Raw genomic sequence first — 27442 nt, forward strand, 5'->3', positions numbered from 1 at the left:
GTAATTTCTGAGAAAATAACCAGGCAGCGCCGCAGCAACAGTGAACGCAACAGCTGTAAATTCTGAATTCACCCTCATCCACCGCGCGCTGCGGTGCGGTGCAGCTCTTTTGGAGAACATGTAGCCTATGTGGTCGGGTGTTTGTCTGAGGATGATTGGCATCAGTATACCATTTTCTTTTAGGGTTGCACGCACCTATGGCTACCCCTCGTCTCAACCCTAAAAAATAAAATTGAATAAAGACAAAAAAAAATGACTACGGAGAGACTAATAATAGATAACAGCATTTTGGTAATTTTGCTTTTGTAGATGCCCAAGTATTTGCTGTTTTATTTAGGCTGGCTTGTTATTGGGTGGCCATGGCCGATCATGCTGTGATTATGATATTTCCCACAGTCCCTGAATGTAACAGACAGCTCCCGGTGACGGAGACAGAGAGCGGCAGTAGCTGCATCTAGGAGCTGCGTTTCGTGCAGCATCGTCTCATACCGTCGCAGGACATAAAGGTGTGAAATATTGGTCCTCTACACAGCCTGGATATAATATACGTAACTGGAAGCGGGTTGATAATGGTCTAAACCCTGGAAATGTTACTACATCCGTCTGGCTTCTTGTATTTGGCACATTGCTACGATAGCTAGTTTGGCGTTAGCATAGTGGCGCTAGCCGTTGCTATAGTATTTTCCCATAGAATATGTTAGCGTCAGCTAGCCTGCTCGTTTGTTATGTGAGCTCATGTTAGCTTGCCGGTTAGCTTCTCGTGTCATCCTAATGTCTAAATGTGTGATGCTGTATAGCTAACTTACACATTGCAACTGCTACTGAAGAACTACTGTGGAAACCAACGTGTCCGTCTCTAAAGGGAGGTTAACGGCGCTGTCTGCTCCTCTCCTATCGTTTGACAGCTCTGTGTCAGCGGAGACATGGAGACAGCGGGGAGGTTAGCAGCCACACCGGACGCCCTGGATTTCACGGTTGATAACGTTGAGAAGGTGAGTTTCGCTATCTGTTGTTATCTGTGTGTAAAGCCAAGGGGGTTTGTTGACGTGTTTCAAATGAGACCTTCAGCGTGTGAGGGAAAGCAGACGAGGTGCATCTGTCTGTAGCCTTCAATTATAACCATTGTACAACCACTGTACCGATTCAGCCTGTAGAGATAATGTTTCTGTGTTTGCATTACGTCTTTAAATTAGTCCTGATCGAATGGATAATGTTAAAGAATGAGAACATGAGAGCAAATTAACAGGTTGTAGCCCACCAATAATTTTCCATTGCTGTCAAAAAATGCTGTTCTGGGTCTTGTTTTTCTCTGTGAGGTTGGATACATGTGCGTGCGCGTGCGTTCGTGTACTGTGTGCGCTGCTGTTGGCCCTGGCTGCCAGGTTGCTGTGATTAATCTCCCTGCTGGGTGGCCACCGTTTCGGACACACGAGGGAATGGGTGGGGAGACAATGAGAGAGAGAGAGAGAGAGAGAGAGAGATATGTGCTCCTAGCAGAGCTGAGTCGATGATGAGACGGACTGGGGGATGAGGGGATGGATGGAGATGGGGAGGGGACAGGGTCGATGTCTGTGACACTGGCAGTGAAGAAAGAGGAGGGGGAGAGAGGAGCTTGGCGATGCGACAGAAATGATTAGAGGCAGGTTTGAGGGAGAGGAGCACATTCCTATGGGGAGGGAGGCTTGGCCAGATACTGAAGGTCCTGGTCATATAATAAACTAGGAAGAAGACGAAAAATAACAAGCAAGGTCATGATGTCTCCCTGTGGTTTATCTCCTTATCCATGTCTGCAGGTGAAGGAAAGTTGGCTCCTGATATGACTTGAGGGTAGATTAAGAAAATGACAATTCCTCCTATTGTTTACATTAACTTAAGTGAAGAAAATAAATACTAGTACAGTATGCATTTATATAAGTAAATGTTTAATTAGGGGTCATAAGCAATTTGCATGGTTTATTAGCATATCTTATAATAAAAGTCTTTACTGTGTGCTACCCAACCTTAGCCTGGTCCTACCAGACCATCATACTTCATTTCATTTGTATAGAAGGTCTGGAATCGCTCAATTGACAAACGTTAACTCACTAGTAGACGGGTGTCTGTTGAAGTTTTAAACTATTGGATCTGCTCCTCAGTGCCAACCAATCGCATAATGTTTGCTCTTGACGTTATGTTATGCATCGGCTTCTGAGCCACTCCCTCTGTTCGCTGATAGGACCGCCAAAAATCTGGCCGGAGAAAACCTAAGAATATACCGCGCAGACCCAGACTGACTCCTGAAGGGAAATTAAAATTGAGCGGAAGTGTAGGCGGCCGATGCCAAAAGTGTTTAGAAATGTCTTCTGTGGTGTCATAGCAGTGCAAACTCATGCCTGACCTTCAAACATAACAGTAAAATTCAGCCAATAAAATACCTTTCATCCTGATTTCAATCTTTTTTGTGTGATTGTGTGCAGTTCAAGGTGCGTTTTCAGGTCCTGTTCAAGCGTTCAATCTTCTCTGAGTGGTCCAGTGTCACCAGTAATCTCATTAACTGATGGAACATGATACACTGCGTCTGAAGTACCATTTCCTGTTAAGGCTATGGCCACTTTTACAACACATTTGCATATCTTACTAATAATAACTGATCTTCTTAGACTCAGCCATATTTTGAAAGTCCATTTAGACTATTCGCACGAGATGATTTTGTTTTTCTATAATTTGGCTGGAACGACACATTTTGCGGTAGTCATGGAATCTGCGCCATGATTCACCCGGATAAGAGAGAGAGAGACGATTTGTTTCTTTATAATCTGTGTGTGCACTGAAAAGCATAGTGTTGTGTTCAACAGTTTAATGCCTTTAGAAAAATCGTAGGTGTTGCTTTAACCGGTAATTGTCTCTGCTGTCTGAGCCTTCACAACAGCTGTTAAATATAAACACTGTAAATAGAAGCAACCAGCAGAGATGTCTTAATATAGTGTTAATCAGTTGGAACTCATATTGCACAATTAGATGATGAGGGTTGCTAAAAGAGTGAAATTAGGAGGACCCCAGTTTAAGATTGCCGTGGTAGAGAGTGTGTGCTTGTTGTTGTATACATGGTGGCGGAGATGATGGTTCCTGGCCCAGTGTTTGTGTGTGTGTCCAATAGAAAGCTCCATTGTTCAATCTTGGGTCAGTGAAACAAAGTACCACATTGTCAGTAACTTTGTGTGTATAATGACTGGGTGCATATACTTCCTTACATTTCCGCTCTCTTATAATTAGCCTAGTCTACTACAATCAATATTATGCACAAAGAGAGTCGATTTTTAGTGGAAATTCAGAGCTTTACAGTTGCTATGAAACGTTGGAAAAAGAGCTTGAGTTGAACGTTTGGAATAAAATGCGATGTGACATCTGTCTCAATATAAAATGGTTTTATACCATTTTAAAAGCAAAAGGGCATGATTCAGCCTGCTAGCTAACATACTACAGAACTTCAATTTGACACTGGTGAATTATGCGTGGTGTAGTTAAGTTGTATGGCTGTTTCAGGAGGAAAAGAGGGATCATTATGACTATTAAATTAATAATAATAAAATATTGTATTTATTAAGCGCCTTTCTAGAAACTTAAAGTTTCTTATTACCACCCTGTCATTGACCGTAATGTATGTTGGCTTAATCTGGGACATGTGTCGTAGGGTACATGATACATTTCCGTTTTCATTTTACTTTTATTTATACTATGTGTCCTACAAACAAAACCCCCCCAACAATGACATTTTTCAGTATTTTTTTATTTGAACAGGCTTGTAGACTGTATTGTTATCTATTTATTCAGTGGCTGTAGATGATCAATCATTCATATTTTGTGGTGGCAAAGGACATTTTCTACGTAACTGAGGTTTTGCATACATGTTGACTGTTGTGAGACACTTGGTGCAAGGTTGTTTTTTTCTATCGCTATTGGCAACGAACGGTGGTATTCTAAATTTTCCTTCTTGGCCGTGCGTGTGCTGTCAACAACCACCCGCGCACACTCTCACATCAAACTATATTTTCTCTGTTCCTTCATTAATCATCATTCCTCTGCATGTCTCTGTGCTCACGGTGATACTGCAGTGGCGCGATGGGTCAGTGGTGTGACGATGCCTTTCTGCAGCACAGCACCAACACTCTGCCCTCACATCTCTGCAATGACTTTGAGGGTGACACTCTTGTAGACAGATGGTGCGAAATTACACTGAACCCATGGTACAGAGATGCCGTGTGTGCGTGTGCGTGTGTTTGTAGGCTTGGGTACTAATGCCTCATAAGCATGTAGGGAAAAGATTTCTATGATGGTCAGAAAATCATAAAAAGGCTGCTGCTTTTTAGACCCATCTGCTTCTCTTCATCTACTTGCTAATAATAAAAATAAACAATTTGGTTTGTTTCGTATTTTTCCTTATTAGATGGTATAGTTTATGCATTTTAGTGTCAACTCAGCTCAGGAGTTGGTCTAACTGAGACATGTTTTTGTAGCTTGCATCCCTCTGCCCTTCCTCCTCTTGTAGGAAAGGGACTGTGGAAGAGGGTAATGTGCTTTGACACTTCCTGCCAAGAGCACGTTGCCAGGTGGTTCAGGCAGGTTGCCTCCATCTGTAGCTGCTATTAGTTGCTTCACCTACAAATAAACTCCACTGTTTGTCAGGTTTCCTGCTTGTTTTAAGAACCAATTATTAATGGACAATAGGCCTGAAGGCTTTTCTGATTTCCTTAAGACAAATCCTTAGTTCAATATTCACTTTATCATGGTGATATTGTTAATAGTATTTAGTGATGCGGTGCGTTACAGTTTGTTACCTCACAGTGCCTTTGTGAGCCCTAATGCAAACAACTCTGAAATAGTTTGTTCACCAGACTGTGCTGGAGTATCACTACTTTGGCTGTCCACTTGTCATATACACTCACCGGCCACTTTATTAGGTACACCGGTTCTTGTTAACACGTATAACTAATCAGCCAATCACATGGCAGCAACTCCATTTATTTAGACATGTAGACCTGGACAGGACAACTTGTTGAAGTTAAAACCGAGCAACAGAATGGGCAAGAAAAGGGGTTAGAGTGACTTTGAACGTGGCATGGTTGAGGGTGCCAGACAGGCTGGTCTGAGTATTTCAGAAACTGCTGATCTACTGGGATTTTCACCCACAACCATCTCTAGGGTTTACAGAGTATGGTCCGAAAAAGACAAAAAATATCCAGTGAGCGGCAGTTGTGTGGACGAAAATGCCTTGTTGAAGTCAGAAGTCAGAGGAGACTGGGCAGACTGGTTCGAGATGATAGAAAGGCAACAGTAACTAAATGTACCACTTGTTACATGGACAAAAACCTTTGAGGAATGTTTCCAAAAACCTTGTTGAAAGTTTGCCACGTAGAATTAATGGCAGTTCTGAAGGCCAAAGGAGGTCCAATCCGGTACTAGCAAGGTGTACCACCTAATAAAGTGGCCGGTGAGTGTTGCTGGCTGTGCTGCTGTCTGAGGTGCAGAAGTAAGTTTGTGGTGATGCTTCGTCATGTGGCGAATGTCCCATGACACAACACCTGCCTTTGTCGTTCATCTGTCATCTCAAACCCAAATACTCCCTAAACTGTCCAATGTTGCCTCATGGTTTTTTTTTCACTACAAATGTAGCGCTTTCCTGGTGTTTGACATGTTTGATGTTGGCGTATTGGCATCATGGGCCACTTCTGATTGGTGAGCATGAGGAGAACGACATCCTTTTTTGTAAAACCAATTGACAGGACAGTTTAAACCCTGGGTCAGGCATACACTGCATACATTCCTATTTCTCATCACAGCCTTTTTGTGATCTGCTTCTCGCATTGTTTAAAAAAAACGATCTCTTTGGGAAATCGATTATCCCTAATAGACAATTACAGTCAAATAGTCAAGATAGCTGATGCAAGTCTGGTGTGATTTCTTGGAGACGGCACTCAGGGGGTTCCCTGTGAAAAGATTAGAGCAGCAAAATGAATGGACTGTTTTGTGTCTTGTGCTTTTTGCTATGAGACGGAGAGAGGACAGAGAGGCACAGACACAGTGTTTGGGAATCGATAAGCAGAGGTCTGTGATCACACAGTGGTCTGTGGTATACTGATTCGCTGCTGCTTTGAAGTCCCATATCACAGCCTTGTTTACAGAAAGACTAGAGTGGAGCTGCTCTTGTAGAATGAAGGCATGCTAATGAGCCACGGAAAGAGCTTGTCAGATCGCAAAAAAACACAATAACACATTCATATTTCATCAGCACTGTAAAAGCTCTGTCTACGCTAATGTTAAGATTCAAAGAAGAAAGGCCTCTGTGCCAATTGCATATGTGCAGTGGTTTTACTTGATCGTCATAAAAAGCTGAACATGGCGGCAGAGTTAGATGATAGTGGAGAATGCAAAGACCTACCAGCTTAGAAAAAGTCAGAGCTAACGTGCTTAATGTACAGTACCTACCTGCTACATACTGTTCCACTACCTAAAGATGAGTCAGTCAGTCAGTCAGTCAGTCAGTCAGTCAGTCAGTCAGTCAGTCAGTCAGTCAGTCAGTCAGTCAGTCAGTCAGTCAGTCAGTCAGTCAGTCAGTCAGTCAGTCAGTCAGTCAGTCAGTCAGTCAGTCAGTCAGTCAGTCAGTCAGTCAGTCAGTCAGTCACTCACTCACTCACTCACTCACTCACTCACTCACTCACTCACTCACTCACTCACTCACTCACCCACTCACTCACTCACTCACCCACTCACTCACTCACTCACTCACTCACTCACTCACTCACTCACTCACTCACTCACTCACTCACTCACTCACTCACTCACTCACTCACTCACTCACTCACTCACTCACTCACTCACTCACTCACTCACTCACTCACTCACTCACTCACTCACTCACTCACTCTACCTGTCTCTCTGCAGACAGTCAGCTCATTGCAATTGCATCATTGTACAATATAACTAGCCCCAAAGTGTTTTGTTAACAGTGTTATTTAGAGCATGCAGATACAATGCACATTGTAGAAAAAGACGGAGGGGTAAAGGGAGAGCTGAGTGATGGAAAGTAAACTGGATGGACAGTTTAGGCCATGGGGAGAAATGAGAGAACGAGAGAGGATGGAATTAACTGCTGGTTGAGGAATTGATGTGAGCAGGCTTCAGGGGAGAATACAAAGATCAGAAGCTCGCTCACTAGATTCTATTCCTGCTATGCTTGTCAGACACTTAGTGCAGGCTGCCAGCGGTTTTCCTTCAGTGAGCGTGTATTTGTGCGTTTGTGTGTGGTGTATTTTTTTGTGTGAGACAGACAGAGAGGAGAAAACAGGCGGTTGTGGAGTAGAGTAAACCACCCTTCTGGCACTGCTAGGATTAGAGGTGTCTGTTTAATTAATGCTCTCCTTTTACAGTATTTGCCTCTCTCACACTCATCATCCTTTTTATCTCCGTTCTCTGTGGTTTGCTCCCTCTTGTTATCACTGCACTCAAGCCCTGTTTGAATTACTCAGAGCTGTACAGGGAAGGCTGTTTTCAGGTCATTGCCTTTTCAGTTGTTTGGGTTGTTGAAGGTAAACTGTCTGCGCTGTGTCTGTGTTGCCATCCTGGTTTGCGAGTGAGAAGATATACTCTTTTTATTTCTCAAGGTAACCAGGTCTTTTTCCACCGAACAAGTGGACAAGTCTCTCAGTCATACTCTGACCACCACTTAGAGGGAACGTGTGCAGTATATTTGCAAACATTTCTGATATTGACTGGGTTGTAGAAATTCTTCTGACTTTTCTCTCTTGTTTTTATTCTGTTTCCCCTTTATTTCTAGGCCCTCCACCAGTTGTACTATGATCCGAACATAGAGAACAAGAATCTGGCCCAGAAATGGCTAATGCAGGCGCAGGTCTCGCCTCAGGCTTGGCAATTCTGCTGGGTCCTACTGAGCCCAGATAAGGTAAACTGCACACACACACACACACACTTGTACACACACACACTCTTGTACATACTTGTTCACGTACACACTTGTACACACACACACACACACACACACACACACACACAGAGCACACAGAAAAGTCATTTTGCATCCATCTTATCTTGTCTCACAGGTACCAGAGATCCAGTACTTTGGCGCCAGTGCGCTTCACACCAAGATTTCTCGCTACTGGTCGGACATTCCCACAGACCAGTATGAATCTCTTAAGACCCAGCTGTTCTCCCAGATCGCCTGCTTCTCCTCCGGCTCCAAGATGGTGCTCACCCGGCTGTGTGTGGCTCTGGCCTCTCTGGCGCTCAACACAATGCCTGAGGCCTGGCCCGGCGCCGTGTCGGAGATGGTGCGTGTGTTCCAGGAGGAGGGGGGAGGGGTGGACGGCCGGGCGCGCTGCCTGGCTCTGCTGGAGCTGCTCACCGTCCTGCCTGAGGAGTTCCAGACCAGCCGTCTGCCACAGAACCGAAGGGGACAGGTAAGATGGCAGCCGGGTAACACCTTCTCCCAGCTCCGCAAGTGGTGATCGTCACCTGTTCAATATTTCTGGGATTATTTTGTTCACCAGGGCGGATATAACCTGAATACTTGTTGACAACTAAGTGAAATGTCTACAGTGCACAGAATAAAATATTGCAGACTTTCTCAAGATGGCAGCGAATAGGTAGATCAATTCTGAGTCTTGTTTACTTATTCTTGAATACTCTTTTTTGTTTTTTAATTCAACAAAAAGTAAGGAATCATTGATGAACATGTATGATGTCCTCAAAGGGCTGTACAACTACATTAGCAATATATATTAACAACAACACAACAAACTATATAAAAACAAGAGAAACGACTTCCTGTCAAGGCTCAAGAGCAAGAAATGTGACATAAATAGTTTCAGATGATAAAATGCCCTAGTATAGAAAAGACTGAGAAACATACACCACCCATGAGCAATGGACCAGCAGTGTAACCCTCATTATCCCCCTTTCCCTCTAGGTTCGGGGAGCCCTGGGCCGGGAGTGGGGGTCAGTGTGTCCCTTACTGCAGCAACTGCTGCAGCGTACGGACAGCCCCGGGGCGGTGAAGGCTCGCGTGCTGCGCTGCCTGTCATCCTGGGTGCTGCTGGACGTGCCCCTGAGCGAGAGTGAAGGCCTGGTGCACGACTGCTTCAGCGCCCTGCCCGACCCGGAGCTCTTTGACACAGCGGTGGAGGCCATAGTCAACGCCATCTCACAGCCAGACTCACAAAGGTGGGTACAAAGTGTGTCAAGTGTGTGTGTGCACTCTCACAAAAAAAGATTAAGGATACCAATGTATGGCATGAAAGCTAGTCATCATTTTGAATTTACACTTGAGAAACAGTGAAAGTAGAACGGGGAGGAAAGTGAGAGGGAGGACAGAGAAAAACGATGCATTTGCCAAGGGCAGGAAACAGGGCGGCCACTGGAAGGGCATCAGGAAGGGATGGATGGATGGAGGGAGGGAGGGAGGGATAGATGGAGGGATACAGGGCAAGTTGACAGCCAGAGGGAGGAGAGCGGCATTTCTCGGTTGGCTGGCGTTGCTATGGTAACAGAGCTGGGTAAGAAATGTCATCATGCCCCGGTTGATTCAGACATGGCAGGCACCCATTACTCCTCCCCTAAAGAAAGAGACAGACAGACAGACAGACAGACAGACAGACAGACAGACAGACAGACAGACAGACAGAGAGAGAGGGCGGGCATGACGGGACCATGCAAAAATAAAAAGCAGTGCTAAGAGGAAGAGGAGGAGTGAAGGGGAAGGTGTGAAAGTGTGCGAAAATAAAAGACTTCATCCTCCGTACCTCTGTGGATGTGTGAAGTTGCTGCTGATCGTCACTTGCATCATGCCCAGCAGATGGTGGAGAGACAATGACTGGTGCTGGAGTCAGTCACAGGTGGAACAGCGTCAGCAGCAAGTGTTGCTGGGCTCCTAACAGACTGACCTTACTTTTCCTAAAGGAGAAGTAAGTGATATTTTTCTGTTAATATAAGTGTTGGATCACTCTTTATTCATACAGCAATCACTTAAACAGTATGCACAGTACATAACACAGGTCTCCCAGTCATTCAGCTTTGCAGTAATAGCTGGATAAAATTGAGTATCCCGCTTATTTTATCCAATCAGGAGACAGAGGGCTATAAAGAGGCGGGTCTCTGTGCCCGTGAACGATTACTCTCTGCTCTCCATCGCAGCACTATCTGATGAAGACGGCTGTGTGTTAATGTGGTGGTGATGTAGTGACGAGGGAGGGGACTGCTAACTGCAGTCGCTGACATGAAGTTAGCTTAAAGGACCATATCGCTTACTTCTCCTTTAAGTTCGCTTGTTTTCCCCTGTTGTAAAAAACATTTCCCCTGTTGTAAAAAACACTCTTTCCTCTTTCTCTTGTTTTGTGGGCTTGTGTCACAGCTTAGCATGTTTTCCGTGTGTCAGCGATTCTGGAGAACGCTTGTTGTCAATATCACTTTTTGTCAACTATCTCCTAACAGTCTGCTACCTGTCCTTACTGTGTGTACACTCCAAAAAATATCCAGTTTTTTGACAGTAAGGACAGGTAGCGGATCATGAGGAGATATTCAGTGATTTTGACAGGAAGTGATTCTGACAACAAGCGTTGTCCAGAATCAGTGACTCCACTTTTGAATATGCCTCATTGATAAAATAGCATCTCCCTTGTTTCAGAGCATGTCTGATTTATGGGTTTATATTTCCTGTATTGTGTTTGTTCTGTCTGTCTGTGGAAGAGGAAGATAAGAAGTGAATCCATCAGAAGAACTGTTATAATGTTCTTTCCTTCATCCTCTCTAAAAATTCATGGCCCACTTTTTTTTCCATCTGTAGACTCTGCCTTTTTGATTCTATCTATTTTATCTTTTCTCCCTCTGTGCCTCTGTTTCTTTTGTGCACTCCCTATCTCCACTCTGTTCTCTCACCATCAGTACAAAGCCCTCCACCCTGGCTCTTGTTCTCTCCCTCTGTTTGAACACATTACAGTCAACTCATTTGGGGGCATGCTATTGGTCCAGCTGCATCCTGTTGCCAGGCAACCGTTTCCCCTGTCTTGGAGTATTTGCGGTAATTGCAGAGGGGACCAGAGGTGGGGGTGGGGTGGATGGGAGGATAAAGGAGGAGTCAGGAAGGAGGCAGAAAGCCTAGAACGGAAGGACAGGGAGCAAGGGAGGAGACGGCTGTAGACATTCTCTAAGAATCTCCTGAGTGTCATCTCCTATGAGGAAAATATGGGAAACACATACAAATCCATTCAGCCTTTTTATTTCTATTACACACACACAGACAGTCTTTTATTCGTATGCTAGGAGTGCATGACCCGCATTTGCACCTTTTTAATAATGAATGATCTGCTGAGTGCATGAGTGCAGTCTGCTACACTCTCACACAAACATAAACACACACGCACGCACATTCACTCACTCGGAGTAAATTACATTCTGTCCACGCATTGCTCTCACAGAGGCTGTAGGCCAACACACACACACACACACAGAAACACACACACACACACACACACACACACAGGTACGGGCTTATTAGATATGGATTAGGGGTGATTCATACACAAAACATCTCAGCGGGGTGGCACTTTCTCCAGAAAAGGAGGAGTCAGTGTGGGCCGCTGAGTAGGGTACTCAGCTTCATAATGCAGGACCATGGATATATGGCTCGTTAGAGTATATGGGACCCGAAGGAAATTACAATAATAATAGCTTTCCCTGACCTTAAGAGATGCATTTAGACTGCAAAATGACACTGATATTTTCCTAGCCACTTTTTTGTTTGGCACGTGCTTAATAAATGATTCCATTTTATGATTATTAGACGGACAGACAACTAATTAAAAGTAGTTTTATTAATTCAATAATTATAAAATACAGTTATTTGGCTTCAGAACCTAGCTTTGATTTCTGAGAAATTTAAATCTTCAGGTGTTGTTCCACATTTATTTGGCAATTTATGGATTAAACAACCAACAGAGGAATTATCGATAATGCATCCTCCGAGAAACCCTGTGATTTATTTTCAAATGTTGGTGAAGTCACACAACCTTGCTTTGTCATTGATGAATATTCAACCCGAACCTTCCTTATTGATGTTCTCATTACGGTTAACATTTAAACAACTCGTACACACACACACACACACACACACACACACACACACACACACACACACACACACACACACACACACACACACACACACACACACACACGTGATGTCCTCTAGTGACATTCAGACAAACGCACCCACTCCATCTCCAAATGTCACACCCTTCACTTGCTGTCATTAAAGATGACGGAAAGATGTTGTTGGAAGTTGTCACATGACCACATCCTTGCTTGTGTTGAGGATTGTGTTTAAGCAAGCATTCTTGCCCGTGTGTGTGTGTGTGTGTGTGTGTGTGTGTGTGTGTGTGTGTGTGTGTGTGTGTGTGTGTGTGTGTGTGTGTGTGTGTGTGTGTGTGTGTGTGTGTGTGTGTGTGTGTGTGTGTGTGTGTGTGTGTGTGTGTGTGTGTGTGTGTGTGTGTGTGTGTGTGTGTGTGTGTGTCAGCACATGCATGTGTTTCAGCCAGTGCGAGGATTATAGATGACTGAGTCAGCAGGAGGAAGACAGAATAATAACTGACAGCAGAGCAGCCAAGAGCAGGAGCTTTGAATAGATTTCCTGGTCGATGTGTGGGGTGTTTGAGGCCGGGGTTGGTTGGGTCCGTGGTTGAACTGACTTGAACTGAGATTTGATTTGAAATAAACACTTTCCTTGAGAAGGAGTATATCAACCTATAGCTGTGAGTGGAGTCAGTCAGTTTTATGGACCAGTGGAGGCTCCCTGGCTGTGCATCCTATGTTCTTCGGCACTGTGTTTTTTTTTTATTATTTTTTTTTATATGTGCTAGACTTTTAACTGTCAATTCTGGTGTTTATTTTTCCCTGTGTCTTTCCATGTATTGTAGATATACGATCACTTTGCTGAAGCTGCTTCCTCGAGTGCTGGCTCTCGAGGAGCAGCTCAGAGAGGCTGTTCAGAATGGAGACATGGAGACCTGCCACGGGATCTGCCGGATCGCCGTCACAATGGGAGAAAACCACTCCAGGTGTGTGTGGGTGTTTGAACAGTAGTTCCTCTGAATCACTGTAAAGATGTCAGGGTACATTCATCTTGATCAAAAGGATTTAGATCGGGCCTGAATTATTATTCATTGTTGGGATGGAGCTAAAACATTTTGTGCTTCAATTAATACTGAAAGCAGCACTAATGTGTTTTAGCCAATCCAATAACCAAATACAAACCATGGCCAGTTTTTAATCTCACTAAAATAGCTTCCTATTAGAAAATGGGCTCCTTTTTTTAAATGCATTTGCCTGAAAGAAAGTCAGTCCATATTCTCTCCAGTGCCTCATCGTGTAGTCCGCCATGTCTGCCTTCCATTCGCTGCTGTGTGCACTGATTGAATGACACATAAAGAGAAAGTTGATGGGTTACCTGTGTACCGACTGCACTGGATAGTTTCCAAACCTTTCTTTTTCTCTCTCTCTCTCTCTCTCTCTCTCTCTCTCTTCCCTCCATCCATCCCTCTCTGTAGGACTCTGCTGGAGCAGGTGGATCACTGGCAGAGCGTCCTGGCTTTAGTCAACATGATCATGTTTTGTACAGGCATCCCCGGCCACTACCCGGTCAATGAGACCACCAGCTCGCTCACACTCACCTTCTGGTACACACTTCAGGTAAGGAAGGTTCAAGTCCAATCATATGCTGGGATGTAGTGGTAATTTGATCTATAAAGAAATGTGTTTTATGTATTTTTCCAGTGCGCATGATTTACCCAAGTTTTGCCTCCAGCCTCGTCTTTTTTATGCTCTTCAAAACCAGATCAAACCAGACAACAAAATAAGCTTTGCTCATTATAGTCCAGCGAGGCTCGACAGGCACAAGACTCCCTTTTTTGAGCGACTACTTAAAACAGTCCCTTTTTTGACAGACTTCATAAAAACACAAGTGCTCCCTGCATCCTAATTGGACGACGGGGCTTCTCACTGTGGTCTAATTGCTCTTCGTCTATAGTTTTCAAATCGTAAAGTATGACAGCTTGTCTTCAAAAATTAGCTTGCGGTCCTCTACCTCATTCAACATAATTGATTTCTCGGTGATTCCAAGCACACAATGTAAAGTTTCAGTTTAGATCGTTCTTAGAATGGTAAATGCTGTAAAATGTGCTTCGGTTAATAGCTTTCGCAAGCCGTAAAAGTCTGTGAAATGCATAACCAATTTGATGTTCCAGGCCCAACACTAATTTTCTTTTTTCCTCTTTCTATTCTCAGGATGAAATAATGTCTTTCGAGACGGACAAGCAGGCGGTGTATCTGCAGGTCTACAGGCCAGTGTATTTCCAGCTGGTGGATGTTTTGCTACACAAAGCCCAGTTCCCCTCTGACCAGGAGTACGAGTCGTGGTCCTCAGATGAGAAAGAACAATTCAGGATCTACAGGTGTGTGTGTGTGTGTGTGTGTGTTCATTTGTTTGCATGACCCTCTCTTTCTCTCTCTCTCCTCTCCGAAATTGTAGAGATAGATACTTTATTTCTCCCCTGTATCCAGCAGCTTGTATGCCTATTCCTGCTTCACACAGTTATGGTCAAGTGTTCAGTGACAGTCTTAAGTGTTTCAGAATTTACTTGCTGACAAGATGATGGTGGGGGTCAGCATGTGAGTGTGTTTTTCTCTAATAGACTTTCACTGGACTGGCTGCTGAGAGGGCGACACATGTCGGACCATATGAACATCAAAGCTTTTAAGACCGCATGCCCCTAAAATGTCTGTTCCTGCTTGTCTGTCCTTCAGGGTGGATATCTCGGACACACTCATGTATGTGTATGAGATGCTTGGAGCAGAGCTGCTGAGTAACCTGTACGATAAACTAGGGAGACTGTTGACTAATGCAGAGCAGCACACATCGTGGCAGGTGGGTGAGACGTGCATTATTTTCTGTGTCCTTGAGGACTGAGAATGTGTAATGCAATATTTTGTCACTGTTCTCACATTATTGTACTTATGTCCAAATCAAAAAATAAACCTGTGCAAAAGTTGGATGCAAGTGTGGCCGAAATTTAATTCTACCACCATCATGTGCTCACGATTACACTGTCCTCTTTCAGCACACGGAAGCGTTACTGTATGGCTTCCAGTCCATAGCAGAGACGATAGATGTGAATTACTCCGACGTCATCCCCGGCCTGATAGGACTCATCCCCAGAATCAGCATCAACAACGTCCAGCTAGCAGACACAGTGATGTTCACTATAGGTGAGATGTTACATGGGTGGATTGGGAGGATCTCAGAACGACGTGTGATAAAAAAAAAATGGAACCATATTGGTTTAGAAACATGGGTAGATAAGGGAATGTGTCAGTCAGTCCTGTATCTGAAGTGTTAATCTCTCACCAGGTGCTTTGGCTGAATGGTTGGCAGACCACCCAGTGATGCTCAGCAGTGTCTTGCCCTTGGTGCTACAGGCTTTGGGGAACCCAGACCTTTCCGTTTCTTCTGTCTCTACACTCAAGAAAATTTGTAGGGAGTGCAAATATGACCTGCCACCTTATGCAAGCAACATAGTAGCTGTTTCTCAGGTATGCGTGCACAATCTTTTTTTTTTATTCTGCTATTTCTTTTTCCACCGAGTTGATCAAGCATGAGAGCCAATAATAATCCGTTTTAATCTTTTTTTTCTTACATTTATCGGCTAAATGTGTCACATACTTGAGATGTTCTTGCTTTCCAGAAATAACACTCTTACTCTTCGAAGTCCCTTGTGTTTTATTATTGTGGACTTGTTTTGTTTTTTTAATCGCTAATTTGAATAAGTTTTGTTGTGCGCTTCAAACAAATAGCCCCATCACTGACTTTCTCTTTTCTCCCAAGGAGGTGCTTATAAAGCAGATCCACAAGGTGAGTGTGTGATCTCGTACATTCACTTGCTCTTGGCAGTTAAGAAGTGACATTTCAAAAAGGAACGCTGTGAAAAATGTTTCCCTAACATGTTGGCAGCCTGTAGTCTAAAAGATGACACGTGTATGTGTGTTGAAAAAGCAGTTTGGAGTATACTTTTTAAACTTGCACCCTTCAAGCGGCCTGCTTTAACTGAAGCTAAACCTAAGCTCGTCTTTTTTTCTCACAGACGAGTCAGTGTATGTGGCTGATGCAAGCTCTCGGCTTCCTGCTCTCCGCTCTCCCTGTGGAGGACATCTTAAGAAACCTTCAGTCTCTCATCACCCCTTACATTCAGCAACTGGAGAAGCTAGCAGATGAGACGGTGCGTACACACACTAATATGTAACAGTGTACACACTAGGGCTGCAACTAACGATTATTTTCATAATCGATTCGTCGATTAATCGTTGCAGCTCTAGTACACACATGCACACACACACGCACACATACACACATGCATACACACACAAACACACACACACACACACATGTACACATGCACACACACACGGCACAGTTGGACACAGGCCAATAGGAACAGGCCTTGTGTCTGTGTGGTGTCACTGCAATGGAACATTTCTCTGCGGGACCAGATTGGACTTGACCCTGCACCCTGGGCTAGTGACTCACTTTCTCTCACTCATGTAAACACACACACACACACACACACACACACACACACAAACACACAAAATGACGCAAGAGAGACGAGAAATTAAGAAAATGTGAAACTGCCTACACATAAACGCTTTTGTTAAGTCATGCTCTTACATGCACACAGTCGTTTAAATGTCAGGAGGACCAATTGAGACCTGGATCTTCAGACACTGTCACTGTGGATGGTTCAGATTTGGAGCTGGTATTATCCAAAAATACACTGTATACCAGTGTACGTCGAATGTCTCCTGTTCTCTCGTTCTACAATCAGTGAAGGGCTTGGGTGGGTTGAAAGAGATGTCAGCTTAGATGAAGCTTTTCGTTTCTCACTGTCCTAGTCTCAACCCCCCCCCACCCTTCACAGCACACTGTCTCATCCATCCTCTCCGACTTCCTCCCTCTCTTATTGTTTTTCTGTCGGCATTACATCAGACTAGGAAATCAGGAGCTGGCTATGTATGGAGCCGGACAAATAGTGGCACCTAGTGGGGGAGACCTTCAGGTTAGGTTACATCAGGGAGGGGGAATGACCGTGATGCGCGGCAGAGGTCGACTGCACACACACACTGACGTAGACACTGGGATTTGGCTGGGGGGAGGATGAGGCTCGGTTGTTGTTGTTGTTGTACAGGGAAAGCATCAACACAGTGAGGGAGTTACAGTAGATGTTGAAGGGTAGGTGTGGCCGCGTCGCCATGGAGACAGAGCAATGATTGAACACAGCCAGTGAAACCTTAACTAAAGATTTAGCGTGGGTGGGTGTGTGCTGGAAAAATTGGTATCCGAGCCAGCAATTAGCTTCTTCCTCTCGCATTGCTTTGTGTTTTTTCAGCCAGGAGGGAGAAGATTAAATATTATTGGTCTACCAATTATTTTCTTGATTTAGCAAGAGTTTACTCTTAATTATTCTCCAAATAAAGATTACAAATCCATTATAAATTATAAAAAGTCAGTTGCCTTAAAATGGATAAATGATAAATTAAGATTGTTATTGATTATTGTTGATGGTCCAGGAGCAGAATTCTGTTAGCATCTTAAATGTTTTGGAAGCGTGCACTTAGAGAGCCAGACGGTGGGTGGGGTTAGGTTGTCAAGTCGCCAATTCTGTCAATGAAAATGTTTTGTTTTCCTTCTCCTTTCAGCCTAATCCCTCTAATAAACTAGCAATCATCCACATACTGGGGCTGCTGTCCAATCTCTTCACTACGCTCGACATCAGCAAGCAGGACGACGAGTCAGGGGACAGCTCAGCACCACCTGTCAAGACGGCCCCGCCTCCCCCTGGACCAAACCCAGTCAGTCACCACACTACATCTTCATTGACACCAAATACACTGGCTATCAGCAATATGATGAATCTACAGATGATAGATATTGACATGTATAAACATATAGTATGTCGAAGCCTTTCTGATGCAGTACACTAGTTGCCCCCACCCCCTCGTAAATGTGTCAGCTATGACTGATTGCAGGGCTTAGGGTTAGGGTGGCCAATAGGATGTTTTTGCCCTATCACTACTCTACTCATTAGTAATTCTGCTGATAGGCATGCACCCATCCATGTGTAAATGCTCATGTGTAATGCTACTGCTTGTTTATCACTTTGTATTCATTCTTTAATGTTGCTCATTTGTGTATTTAGGTGGTGGTGGTTTTGCAACAAGTGTTTGCTCTCATACAGACGGTACTCAGTAAGTGGCTGAACGACTCGCAGGTTGTAGAGGTGAGTCATAGACATGAGCGACTGCATACAGTGAGACATCTGCTTTGGAATAAGTCACTCCTCAACAATCGGTCATGGCATTTCAGCATAGCTGCTCTCATTTCCTCCCTCAGGCGGTGTGCGCTATCTTTGAGAAGTCGGTGAAGACTCTGCTCCATGACTTTGCTCCCATGGTGTCTCAGCTCAGTGAGATGCTGGGGCAGATGTACAGTACGATACCCCAGGCCCCAGCCCTCGACCTCACACGACAGGTACTAACTCAAACATGCGCACAAACACCTATTAGTAGTATTCCTTTAATAAAGAGAGAGAGATTAAGTCAGGGTTGTGTACGAGCTAATCACCCAAATAGCCCAAGGTTAATGAGGACACATTTGTAGAATGTCTTCACAGTAATGGACTGTATTCAGGACTAATATCTCAAGGATAATTTGTTTGGAAACACGAACTAAAACTAATCGTATTTTTGTTTCACCCTTTTCATAATATTTATTAATGAAGAACTGAGATGCAAAACCAAGTGATATTACTTTAACTTTTACTATTCAAATATAGTCATAAATAATAATTTGATTTGGCATCATCTAATCCCACCAAGCATCCCTCACTGACATGACTTATTAGCATTAAGTGACAGTGACTTTTAGTGTGTACCCATGTACTTACTGTATGTAGTCTGGTACTTTTCATCTGTCACCATAGCTTAGTGTCTCGAATGCCACGTAAATAAAACATGTTGTTTTTTTCAAGTGTAAAGGGATTAAGAGAAATCCAGTCAACACGGGCAGATTTCTGCTAAAAGAAGAAAATCATTTAAGAATTGTAATATTTCTATTAATATCTTGTTTTTATATCGGCACATGGATCATAGGAGTTGATCTTTGCATTCAGATGAATTCAATCCAAAACCCATATGGAACTAAAAATGACGGTAAAAAGAGAGGTGTTAAATTAGTCAGTTTCTACAGCAGAACATTTGGCAAAGTGTGCTCTCACAACAGGGCTTTCTTTCCCCACTGCACAGTCAGTCCAAATGCTAAGACAAGAAAGGCAAAAATGAAAGCTCTGCAGGCTGTTGCATAATTTACCACCAACACAAACTAAACATACACACAGAGGAGAGATGTGATACTTGAAAATAGCTTTCATTTACAGTAGTAAAGTTATTTTCATTGCATGTAAAGACACTAGGTTTTCCTGCCCTAGCCTGTTGTATTGTCCTTCTAGTAAGCGGCCTCCTTGTGTGCAAGTAAACGCGGTGAGTGTCTGATGTAAAGTCCTGCTGTTTCAGATGGTGCATATCTTTGCCAGTGAGACAGACCACTTCCCACCCATCAAGGCTCTGTTTGAGCTGGTTACCTCGGTAACACTGTCCATCTTCCAACAAGGTATGGTGTCCAGCAGGGGAAGGGACTGTCAATACTGTCAAATGTGTCTGTGACTGTATTTGATTTCACAGGGTCCAGAATCATCTGTCGGTGTAGCAGAGGAAAGGAGCGGAACTGTAAATAATATGTTAATTTAAAAAAAATAAACTATTTATTTCACATATTATTGATATTATAGTGATGCACTTCCATTTCTTACTACAATTCTACATATAGGCTGACAATGAAACAGCTCGGCCTGGATGCCACTAATAGAGATGAGTCCCATGACCTCTAACATTCTGTCCATTTTAAAGTTTGCCCTCATTGCTGATTAATGAAGGTGAAACCGCAAAGTGCTCCTTCTGCCTGATGTGTAACATTGTCTCAAATGATCATTTTATCATTACAGACTTCTGTTTACAATGACAATTGACAAATGCAATCAATATGATGCAATGTGTTCTATATGTATCAGCCTAGTTTTATCTCATTTATTTGATTTGACTGTTTCAGTGTTTGCATGAAGTTTACTTTCATTTTGTAAAGTGTTCAAAGTTAATCAGAAGTGTCTTTATGTGCGTTACCCCTGGGCCAGTCTTGGGTTCTGTTTTTCACGCAATATAAGGTGGACATGACTGAGATGTTTTAGTTAAATTTACTATATTTGAGTTAGGGTACTTGCTCCCCATCCCTTTGTGTTGTCCCCTTTTTCCTCTCCTCCTCTCCTGCTTTGTCTGGTTAAGTAATGGCTGCCTCTCCTCTTGCCTCTAAACTCTTTCTTTTCTGAGCAGGTACCTTTCAGTAGACAGTATCAGTTCAGAGACCACTTAATCTGCTTATTCAGTTGGCTGACATATAACAGTAGCAGGGCTGGCCCACCACTGTGCTAGGATTAAAAGTCCTTTCAACACAACCCTCTGAACAAGCCTTGTATGCAATTCAGGTGTTGTGTGTGTGTGGATGAGGGCTGGAGGTGGGCTATTGAGCATGACACATGTTTGGAGTGTGGGAACAGCTAAATATGGGCACTTATTATAGACATTTGTTCTGTTTCCTTACAAGCTTGCTGTTGGAGTCTTTCCAACATCAATCTTAAGCCATTAGATAAAAAAAAAAACATGTTTGAAAGTCAGGATTCTTCAGTCCAGAAGTGTCTGCAGGAAATGGGTGTTATAGTTGTGTGTCATTTTCAATCTGTCATTGAAAAAAAAGGAAAAAAAAAAGTCTTGTAGTTTGTGTCCAGCATAAGGGAGCTAGTGATATCAGAGCGAGATAGAGATCCTTTGAGTGTGATTCATACCAATGGCTCTGAATGGACCCTTTACAGAAACCTCCTCCCCTCAGGCCTCTATTTGTATTGAAGGGGAAATGTATTGCTTATTGTTCCATCACGTTTGTTGCCAGCGGTGCCTCGTGGGATGGAGGTAAAAGGGGGTTCATGCAGGTTTGGTGCCCCTTTCCCCTCCAAACTGTAACAGTAACAGAGGTGCCTCCTGGGTTCCCAATCCAAACCCACTTTTGGTTCTTTAGGTTTATTCTTTTTCTCTCGTTATTTCTTTCTTTTTTTCTTCTCTCCAAACGGACCCATGTCTTTGTCTTCTGCCTGTTTTTGTTTTTTTGTTTTTGGTTGGTCTGTTCTTCCAAGACTCTGCCAAAGCTTCATATGCCCCCTCCCTACCCTTCCCCTTCCCCTCCCCCTCCCTTCGTTCCTTACTCACGTGTGAATTATTTCAATGAAATATTTTTGAGTTCTCTTTTATTTCCACATGACTGTTGAATCTATTAAGTTGCTGTTTGTATATTATTCTTATTCTCTTATGATTTCTTAAGTTTCATCTTTATTATATTTTAGGACCCAGGGATCATCCTGATATTGTTGATTCATTTATGCAACTCCAAGCTCAGGTGTGTTTTTGGTTTCTTATTTCATTCACTTTGGGTTTCTCTCTCTCTCTTTCTCTCTCTCTCTCTCTCTCTCTTTCTCAGATCTCCCTGTTTCTCTGTCCTCTTCTCCCTCTCTATCTCTCTCTCTATTCTCTGTTACTGGGCCCTTAAGGTGTCCCATCACATAGGCCAGGCGCTGGAATGAGACCGGAGGGGAAAGTTTGAAAAAAGAGACACCTTTTGGTTCTCCTCAAACGCTTTTGATTCTAACAGTCACCTCGCCACACAATGTATAGGGTTTTGATTTTTACCTTCAGAAAGTCAGTCTCCACACACATATATACCATATCAATATCTTGTATGTTTATCATCCTCACTTACACTGTAGTATCCGTTAATTCTGATTAGATCTTGAATGGTCTCCAAAATTGCACTGCTGTTGGTGTTATGTTAGTCTATGTAGTATAGACAATAAAATTATCTTACGGGTAAGGTGAAGACCTTGTATTTCCAAATACTTGTGTGTATTTTTTCTAGATGGAAGTGCAATTTTTGACATTAAATGTTTTTTGGAAAGACCTCATTAACCTATGATGTCAGAAATATCTCATGACTCACAAGGTGCATGTCATCTTTCTTTAGATAATCATATTGATTCATTGTACAGCTTGAACGGCTGCTTGTATAAATAAAATAGTGTGTGGACATATAATTAATGGGAATCCGCAACTTAAGCACTTAGCTATCCACTAAATCTTTCTCCTTTTTGTAAGACGACATCGGGGCACATTTGCTCCTTGGGAAAGAATCGGCACACTTGGCGCCTTCAGTGAAATAATTTCATTGCTGCGTCGCTTTTAGGAAGATGATGTAACAGTGACAGCTTCGTGGTCCCAGGTGACTGGTTAGTCTCTGAGCGCGGTCCGCCTCTGACTCATTCCATGCCCAGAGCCAATCAAAGCCCAAATGAATTAATATTCAACTAATATTAATCCGTTTAGACCAATTGGCTGATGGCTCTTCTGTTTTATATTTTTGTCTTTCGTCTTCATTCTTCCTTTGTTTTTCTATCTTTGGATAGATCTGACCTTCATCTCTCTCCCTCTCCCTCTCTCCTCTCCTCCATCCTGAATGAGTTCATTATTACTAGATGAGTTGTGTTTCTCCTTATCTGCACATGTTACTTAATTACACACTTCTGTTGCATATTCAATCCAGTCAACCAAAAAACAAGAAGGAAAAAAAGTAATGTTTCAACTATAATTGATTTCAAGAAAAACAAAACCATCATTGCCTTTAGTTTTACTTAAGTTTCCAATGATTTCAAAGTTTTATTTTTTGCAATTTGTTTGTTATACCTACTGAGTTCTGCATTGGAGGATCTCTGTATGAGTTTGGATATAGTTTTCCCTAAACAGATGGAGAGAGCACTATAGCCTGGTAGGCAGATCTGTTCTCAGTCCTGTGTTGCTGTCAGATCCGGCTACCAGGCTGAGAGCGGGTATTGTTGATAGCAGTATTTTGAAGGAGCTTATGCAGTGGAATGTGGTGAAGCAGTACCGATCGGGTAGTGCCCATTGAAACATGCTGAGTTTAATGCCTTTATCTGCCTCTTAGGCCCTCAAACGGAAGCCCGATTTGTTCTTGTCCGAGAGTCTTGACGTGAAAGCAGTGTTCCACTGTGGTAAGTTTGCACACTATCTACAGACGGACACACACCTCTGCACATGTTCCTCTGTGTGTTTTGTCCCGCAACGTACAAGCGGTAAAAGAGTGACACCATCCACAGGTAGTTTATGAATGTCTCTGGCTCTCTCTTCCACTTCTAGGACTTCTGTCACTTAAATTCCCTGAGGCTCCGACAGTCAAGTCAACTTGCTTGTTCTTTGTAAGTGTGCGCACACACAGCACTTGCAACAAAAAAAAATAACGTTCCTAAACGAGTCATTAAGTAATACATGTATGTCTGTGTTTCTTCCCCAGACTGAACTGTTACCCCGCTGCTCAGATGTGCCTCCAGTAGCCAGAGTGTTGCAGGAGGACGGCAAGCTGTTGATCCAGGCTTTGCTAGAGGTGAGAAGCGCCATGTGACGCATGAAAGCCTCATTCACACATGCAGCCTTCCCCAGTAATGTTCCTGTGTGAATGAAAGCCCAATTACATTTTCCAGCACCTCTAGACCTAGTATCATTACAGTAAATATGCCGAGAAGGCTTTGTTGCGTATTAAATCAGTAACACTACCAGAAAGGGCACGTAGATATGTCTTTACATCATTGTGATTAAAGACGGCACTGATGGTGTATTTTAACAGGCGCTGAAACAAGAGAGCTGCTCTCTGTATAAAAAAAAACAGCTCTCCGTCCACCCTGTTGTTATTCTTGTATCTTGTTCTTGTTGTTAATCCCTTTCACTGCTTACAATAGAGCTCAACAGTGACCGCACCCTTTTTTTAGCGGCTCCGTTTCCAGAAGTACATTTTCCCATTCAAAACCTCCATTGACATTTTAAAAATGTCTTATATCAAATGTTTTAACCACAGAACCATGTCAACCCTCTACCCCAGTACTCATGACAATACAACATTTTATTCAGCGCTTCTTCTTTTTTTTTAAACTGAGAGAAAGACAAAGGTACAAGTCTGTGTGCATATCTTTTTTCTGGGAGCGAAGGAAGTACTCATCCCCTGATCCCATTGCGATTCCAGATCTTCTTTCTACATGTATCATTGATGATCTGCTGTTTCTCTGTAAAGTGATGCTGCAGCTGGCTCCGGAATCTCACACAAAAACATTTCTTTCCTTTTTGTCAAATTTCTCCCCCCCCCCCCCGCTCTCTCTCCAGGGCATCGGTGGCGGGGCGTCACGGAGCCTAATGGACCAGTTTGCAGAAGTGCTTTTCAGTCTGAACAAGCACTGCTTTTCTCTCCTGGCTGTGTGGTTAAAGGCGTCACTGCAGCCTCCTGGTTTCCCGTCATCGCGGGTCACAACGCAACAGAAAGACCACTTCTCGCAGCAAATACTCAGGTAACGAGGCCAGATTATTGGCTAAAATGTTTTGCATAATACTCTTATCTTTGTTTATTTTTATTGGTATTCAAAAACACAAATTTCACAGATCAGTACAATGCAAACATTATTTTATAAATTGGACAAAAAAGGTGAAAAAATAGAATGATTAAAAGATAGACTTGGTATAGAATAGAGATAGAGTTTGTTGATGCGTTGTTAAACAAAAATAAATAACTGACAATGACTTTAAGATTAAAAGTTGCACTAGAGGAGACTAAACGCCTAGTTGCCATGTTTTCTCAAATGAATTGGTAGAACCACACAATATTAATCTTTCCCTCTCTATTCCAGTGCTAATTACATCTCTTAACCGGACAATGTAACAGGGAGGCTGTGGGTTATTTATCATATACTTTATAATTACATGTGTTTGTCCCCTTTTGTTTCCTTCCTTCTTTACCTCCTCCTGGGTCCAGAGAACGAGTGAACAAGAGGAGGATGAAGGACATGGTGAAGGAGTTCACACTACTGTGCAGAGGGCTCCATGGCACGGAGTACGCGGCTGAATACTGAACACTGAACACTCTACCCTTGAACTCTCACCTATTCGTGACCTCTGCCCTCAGCGCAAAACAAGCCGGTTGCCACAACAATAGAGTTCTCACCAAACCCCCTTCAGTGAAGATATCATGAGATGATTGTAATGATAACCCCGCCCCGCTGCAGGACAAGACATGGAACCATTCCAGCACAGGCCTGCCGTCGGATCAATGGAGAAAACATATCTCTGGTGGCTTTAGGGAGGCTGCCCTCTCTGCTCTGATTTTTTTTTTAAATCTTTTTCTCTCCCTCCCCTATCCTCCTATTCAAAGGCCGTGTGGTTGGAAGAGCCTCGAGCAGCACTGCTAGCATGCTGCCTCCTCTCTCTGTCTTGTTCTGCCTTTCTAAATCTTCCTGTGGTTCCTAGGTTGTTTCCTGGTGATTAGCATCCCTATGAAAATGGTAGTGGTATCGTTCGTAGCTACTTGACATTATTTTTCAAAATAAATCAAAGTAATTATATAAATGTATATGTATACATATTATAGGGAGATTGTGGTTGTCAGTCCTGCTGCTGCTAATGGGAAGAGAGAAGGACCAATGTCGGGAGGGGATTCTGCAGGAAACAAATGACATTAATACAATTCTATTTACTCTCCACTCGTGCCCCCGTCAACTCTGCATTTGCCAAATTATCATGAAATGTTTGTGAATGTGTCCTTTTTTTTGTTATAAATGTCTATACGAGGGGTATGAGTGGACAAAGAAAGCAGAAAACCACATATCTGGACTAAAAACTGTCTGCTCTCTTGCCCAGCCCTGTGTGTATAGGGCTGTACCTCATGTACATACAGTCCCACCCAGTCATTCTGCAGTCTCCTCTTGGTTGTAGGTAGGGGCTTTCATGCATGGGTCCCTTAGGGAAAGCAGGACTGCCTAGCCTGAAGGCTGGAGGGAAAAAAATGAATTCTAGTAGCTTGCAGTCAGAAAGAGGCACAAGAGGGAACGTGAGTGTTTTGGAGGGATTAATCATCCCAACGATGGACTGCTTAGTCACTGTAATCGTGCAAAAATATTAATCAAGTTGTGCATATTAACAGTTATTGCTGAACACATCTGTGTATTTGACTGTATGCGTGTGTTCATACCTGCACGTATGAGAGGTTGTGTGTGTGCGTGTGTGTGTGCGTGCGTGTGTGTGTGTGCGTGTGCACAGATGTATCTGTTCCCACTTGTTCAGTGCACTTATATTGGACCTACAGTACACATCCATTACTTCCTCCTATCTTTTCAAACAAAGAACCCATTCATTTCTTCACACCACACTCATTCTGACCGCTCTTTTCTTAAAGACTGACCCATATTTCTCTACTGCGGCTCACCACCAATCACAGGCATTTATCAAACCTTATCATCTGGAATGACCAACCAGTGATAAATCATTGACCAGACTCATCAGTCTCTGTCTGTTTACTGACACCCATCTACTGCTCATGACACAATGCACCCCTCATCATTTCATCCATCCGGTCACTGCCTTGGAAAGGACCAAGAAGGATTAGAGAGTTGAGTTCAAACGTAGGATCTCTGAGAAATGTATTTATTAGCATCCACAACAAGAGTTAACACTGACATTATGTGCTCATCCATTAAAGTCAGAGAGTCTTATCGGTGAAGTGAAGTGACGGCTGTAAAACACACTGTCTATTGAATCAGCAGCACCAGGTGACATGGAATAACACTCAGCATCGAAATGTACTCTGTGGTCTCTGATAAACTTTATCTCAGTCTAATCCTCCTGTCTTATCCGAGGTGCCTGCAGACATGTAGCATGTATGTGTTTCGTGGGGGGAGGGGGTTTGGGGTTCAAGGGACAAAACTATTCAGAAAGACGTGATTTCGACTGAGCCGTCTGATTTGAACATTGAATAATTGGACGTTCAGCACTGATCCTCGGTCTGTATTGTGATCTCGCTCAGAGGTGGGGAAGTAAAACAGATGTTTGTCACAATTTATAGCAAGAGGAGTGGGTGGAGCAGGGGAGGGAGGTATGAAATGTACATTGTTTTTTTTGTACTTTGGCTTTAATTTATTAAATATATCTGACTCCAGCTCCTGACTCTTCTGTGTGTGGGAGTAGTTTTGTTCTTACATCAAAGGCACACTGTCAGCACATCCTGAAGGTAGTTTTTCTTCAAGCTATAATCACAACAAGCACCAGTGTGGAAGAAAATTCAAGTAGACACATGTATTTAAAAAAAGGGGGA

General features: G+C 43.2%; 1 protein-coding gene across 1 annotated transcript; it reads left to right on the forward strand.

Moving 5' to 3' along the window:
• The first annotated feature begins 527 nt into the window (after positions 1–527).
• On the forward strand, positions 528–27068 carry LOC307254012 (importin-13-like). Its single transcript, XM_080032232.1, has 22 exons — positions 528–992; positions 7811–7936; positions 8094–8450; positions 8960–9213; positions 12960–13100; positions 13590–13731; positions 14326–14492; positions 14845–14965; positions 15159–15306; positions 15449–15630; positions 15923–15949; positions 16179–16313; positions 17791–17943; positions 18291–18371; positions 18485–18622; positions 19663–19759; positions 21594–21646; positions 23243–23309; positions 23455–23513; positions 23609–23698; positions 24469–24650; positions 25112–27068. The coding sequence occupies exons 1-22, from the start codon at positions 924–926 to the stop codon at positions 25206–25208; spliced, it is 2886 nt and encodes a 961-aa protein (XP_079888358.1). The 5' UTR covers positions 528–923; the 3' UTR covers positions 25209–27068.
• Positions 27069–27442: the final 374 nt, after the last annotated feature.

This window comes from Ammodytes marinus (assembly GCF_949987685.1).
Source record: "Ammodytes marinus genome assembly, chromosome: 8".
Lineage (NCBI taxonomy): Eukaryota > Metazoa > Chordata > Actinopteri > Uranoscopiformes > Ammodytidae > Ammodytes > Ammodytes marinus.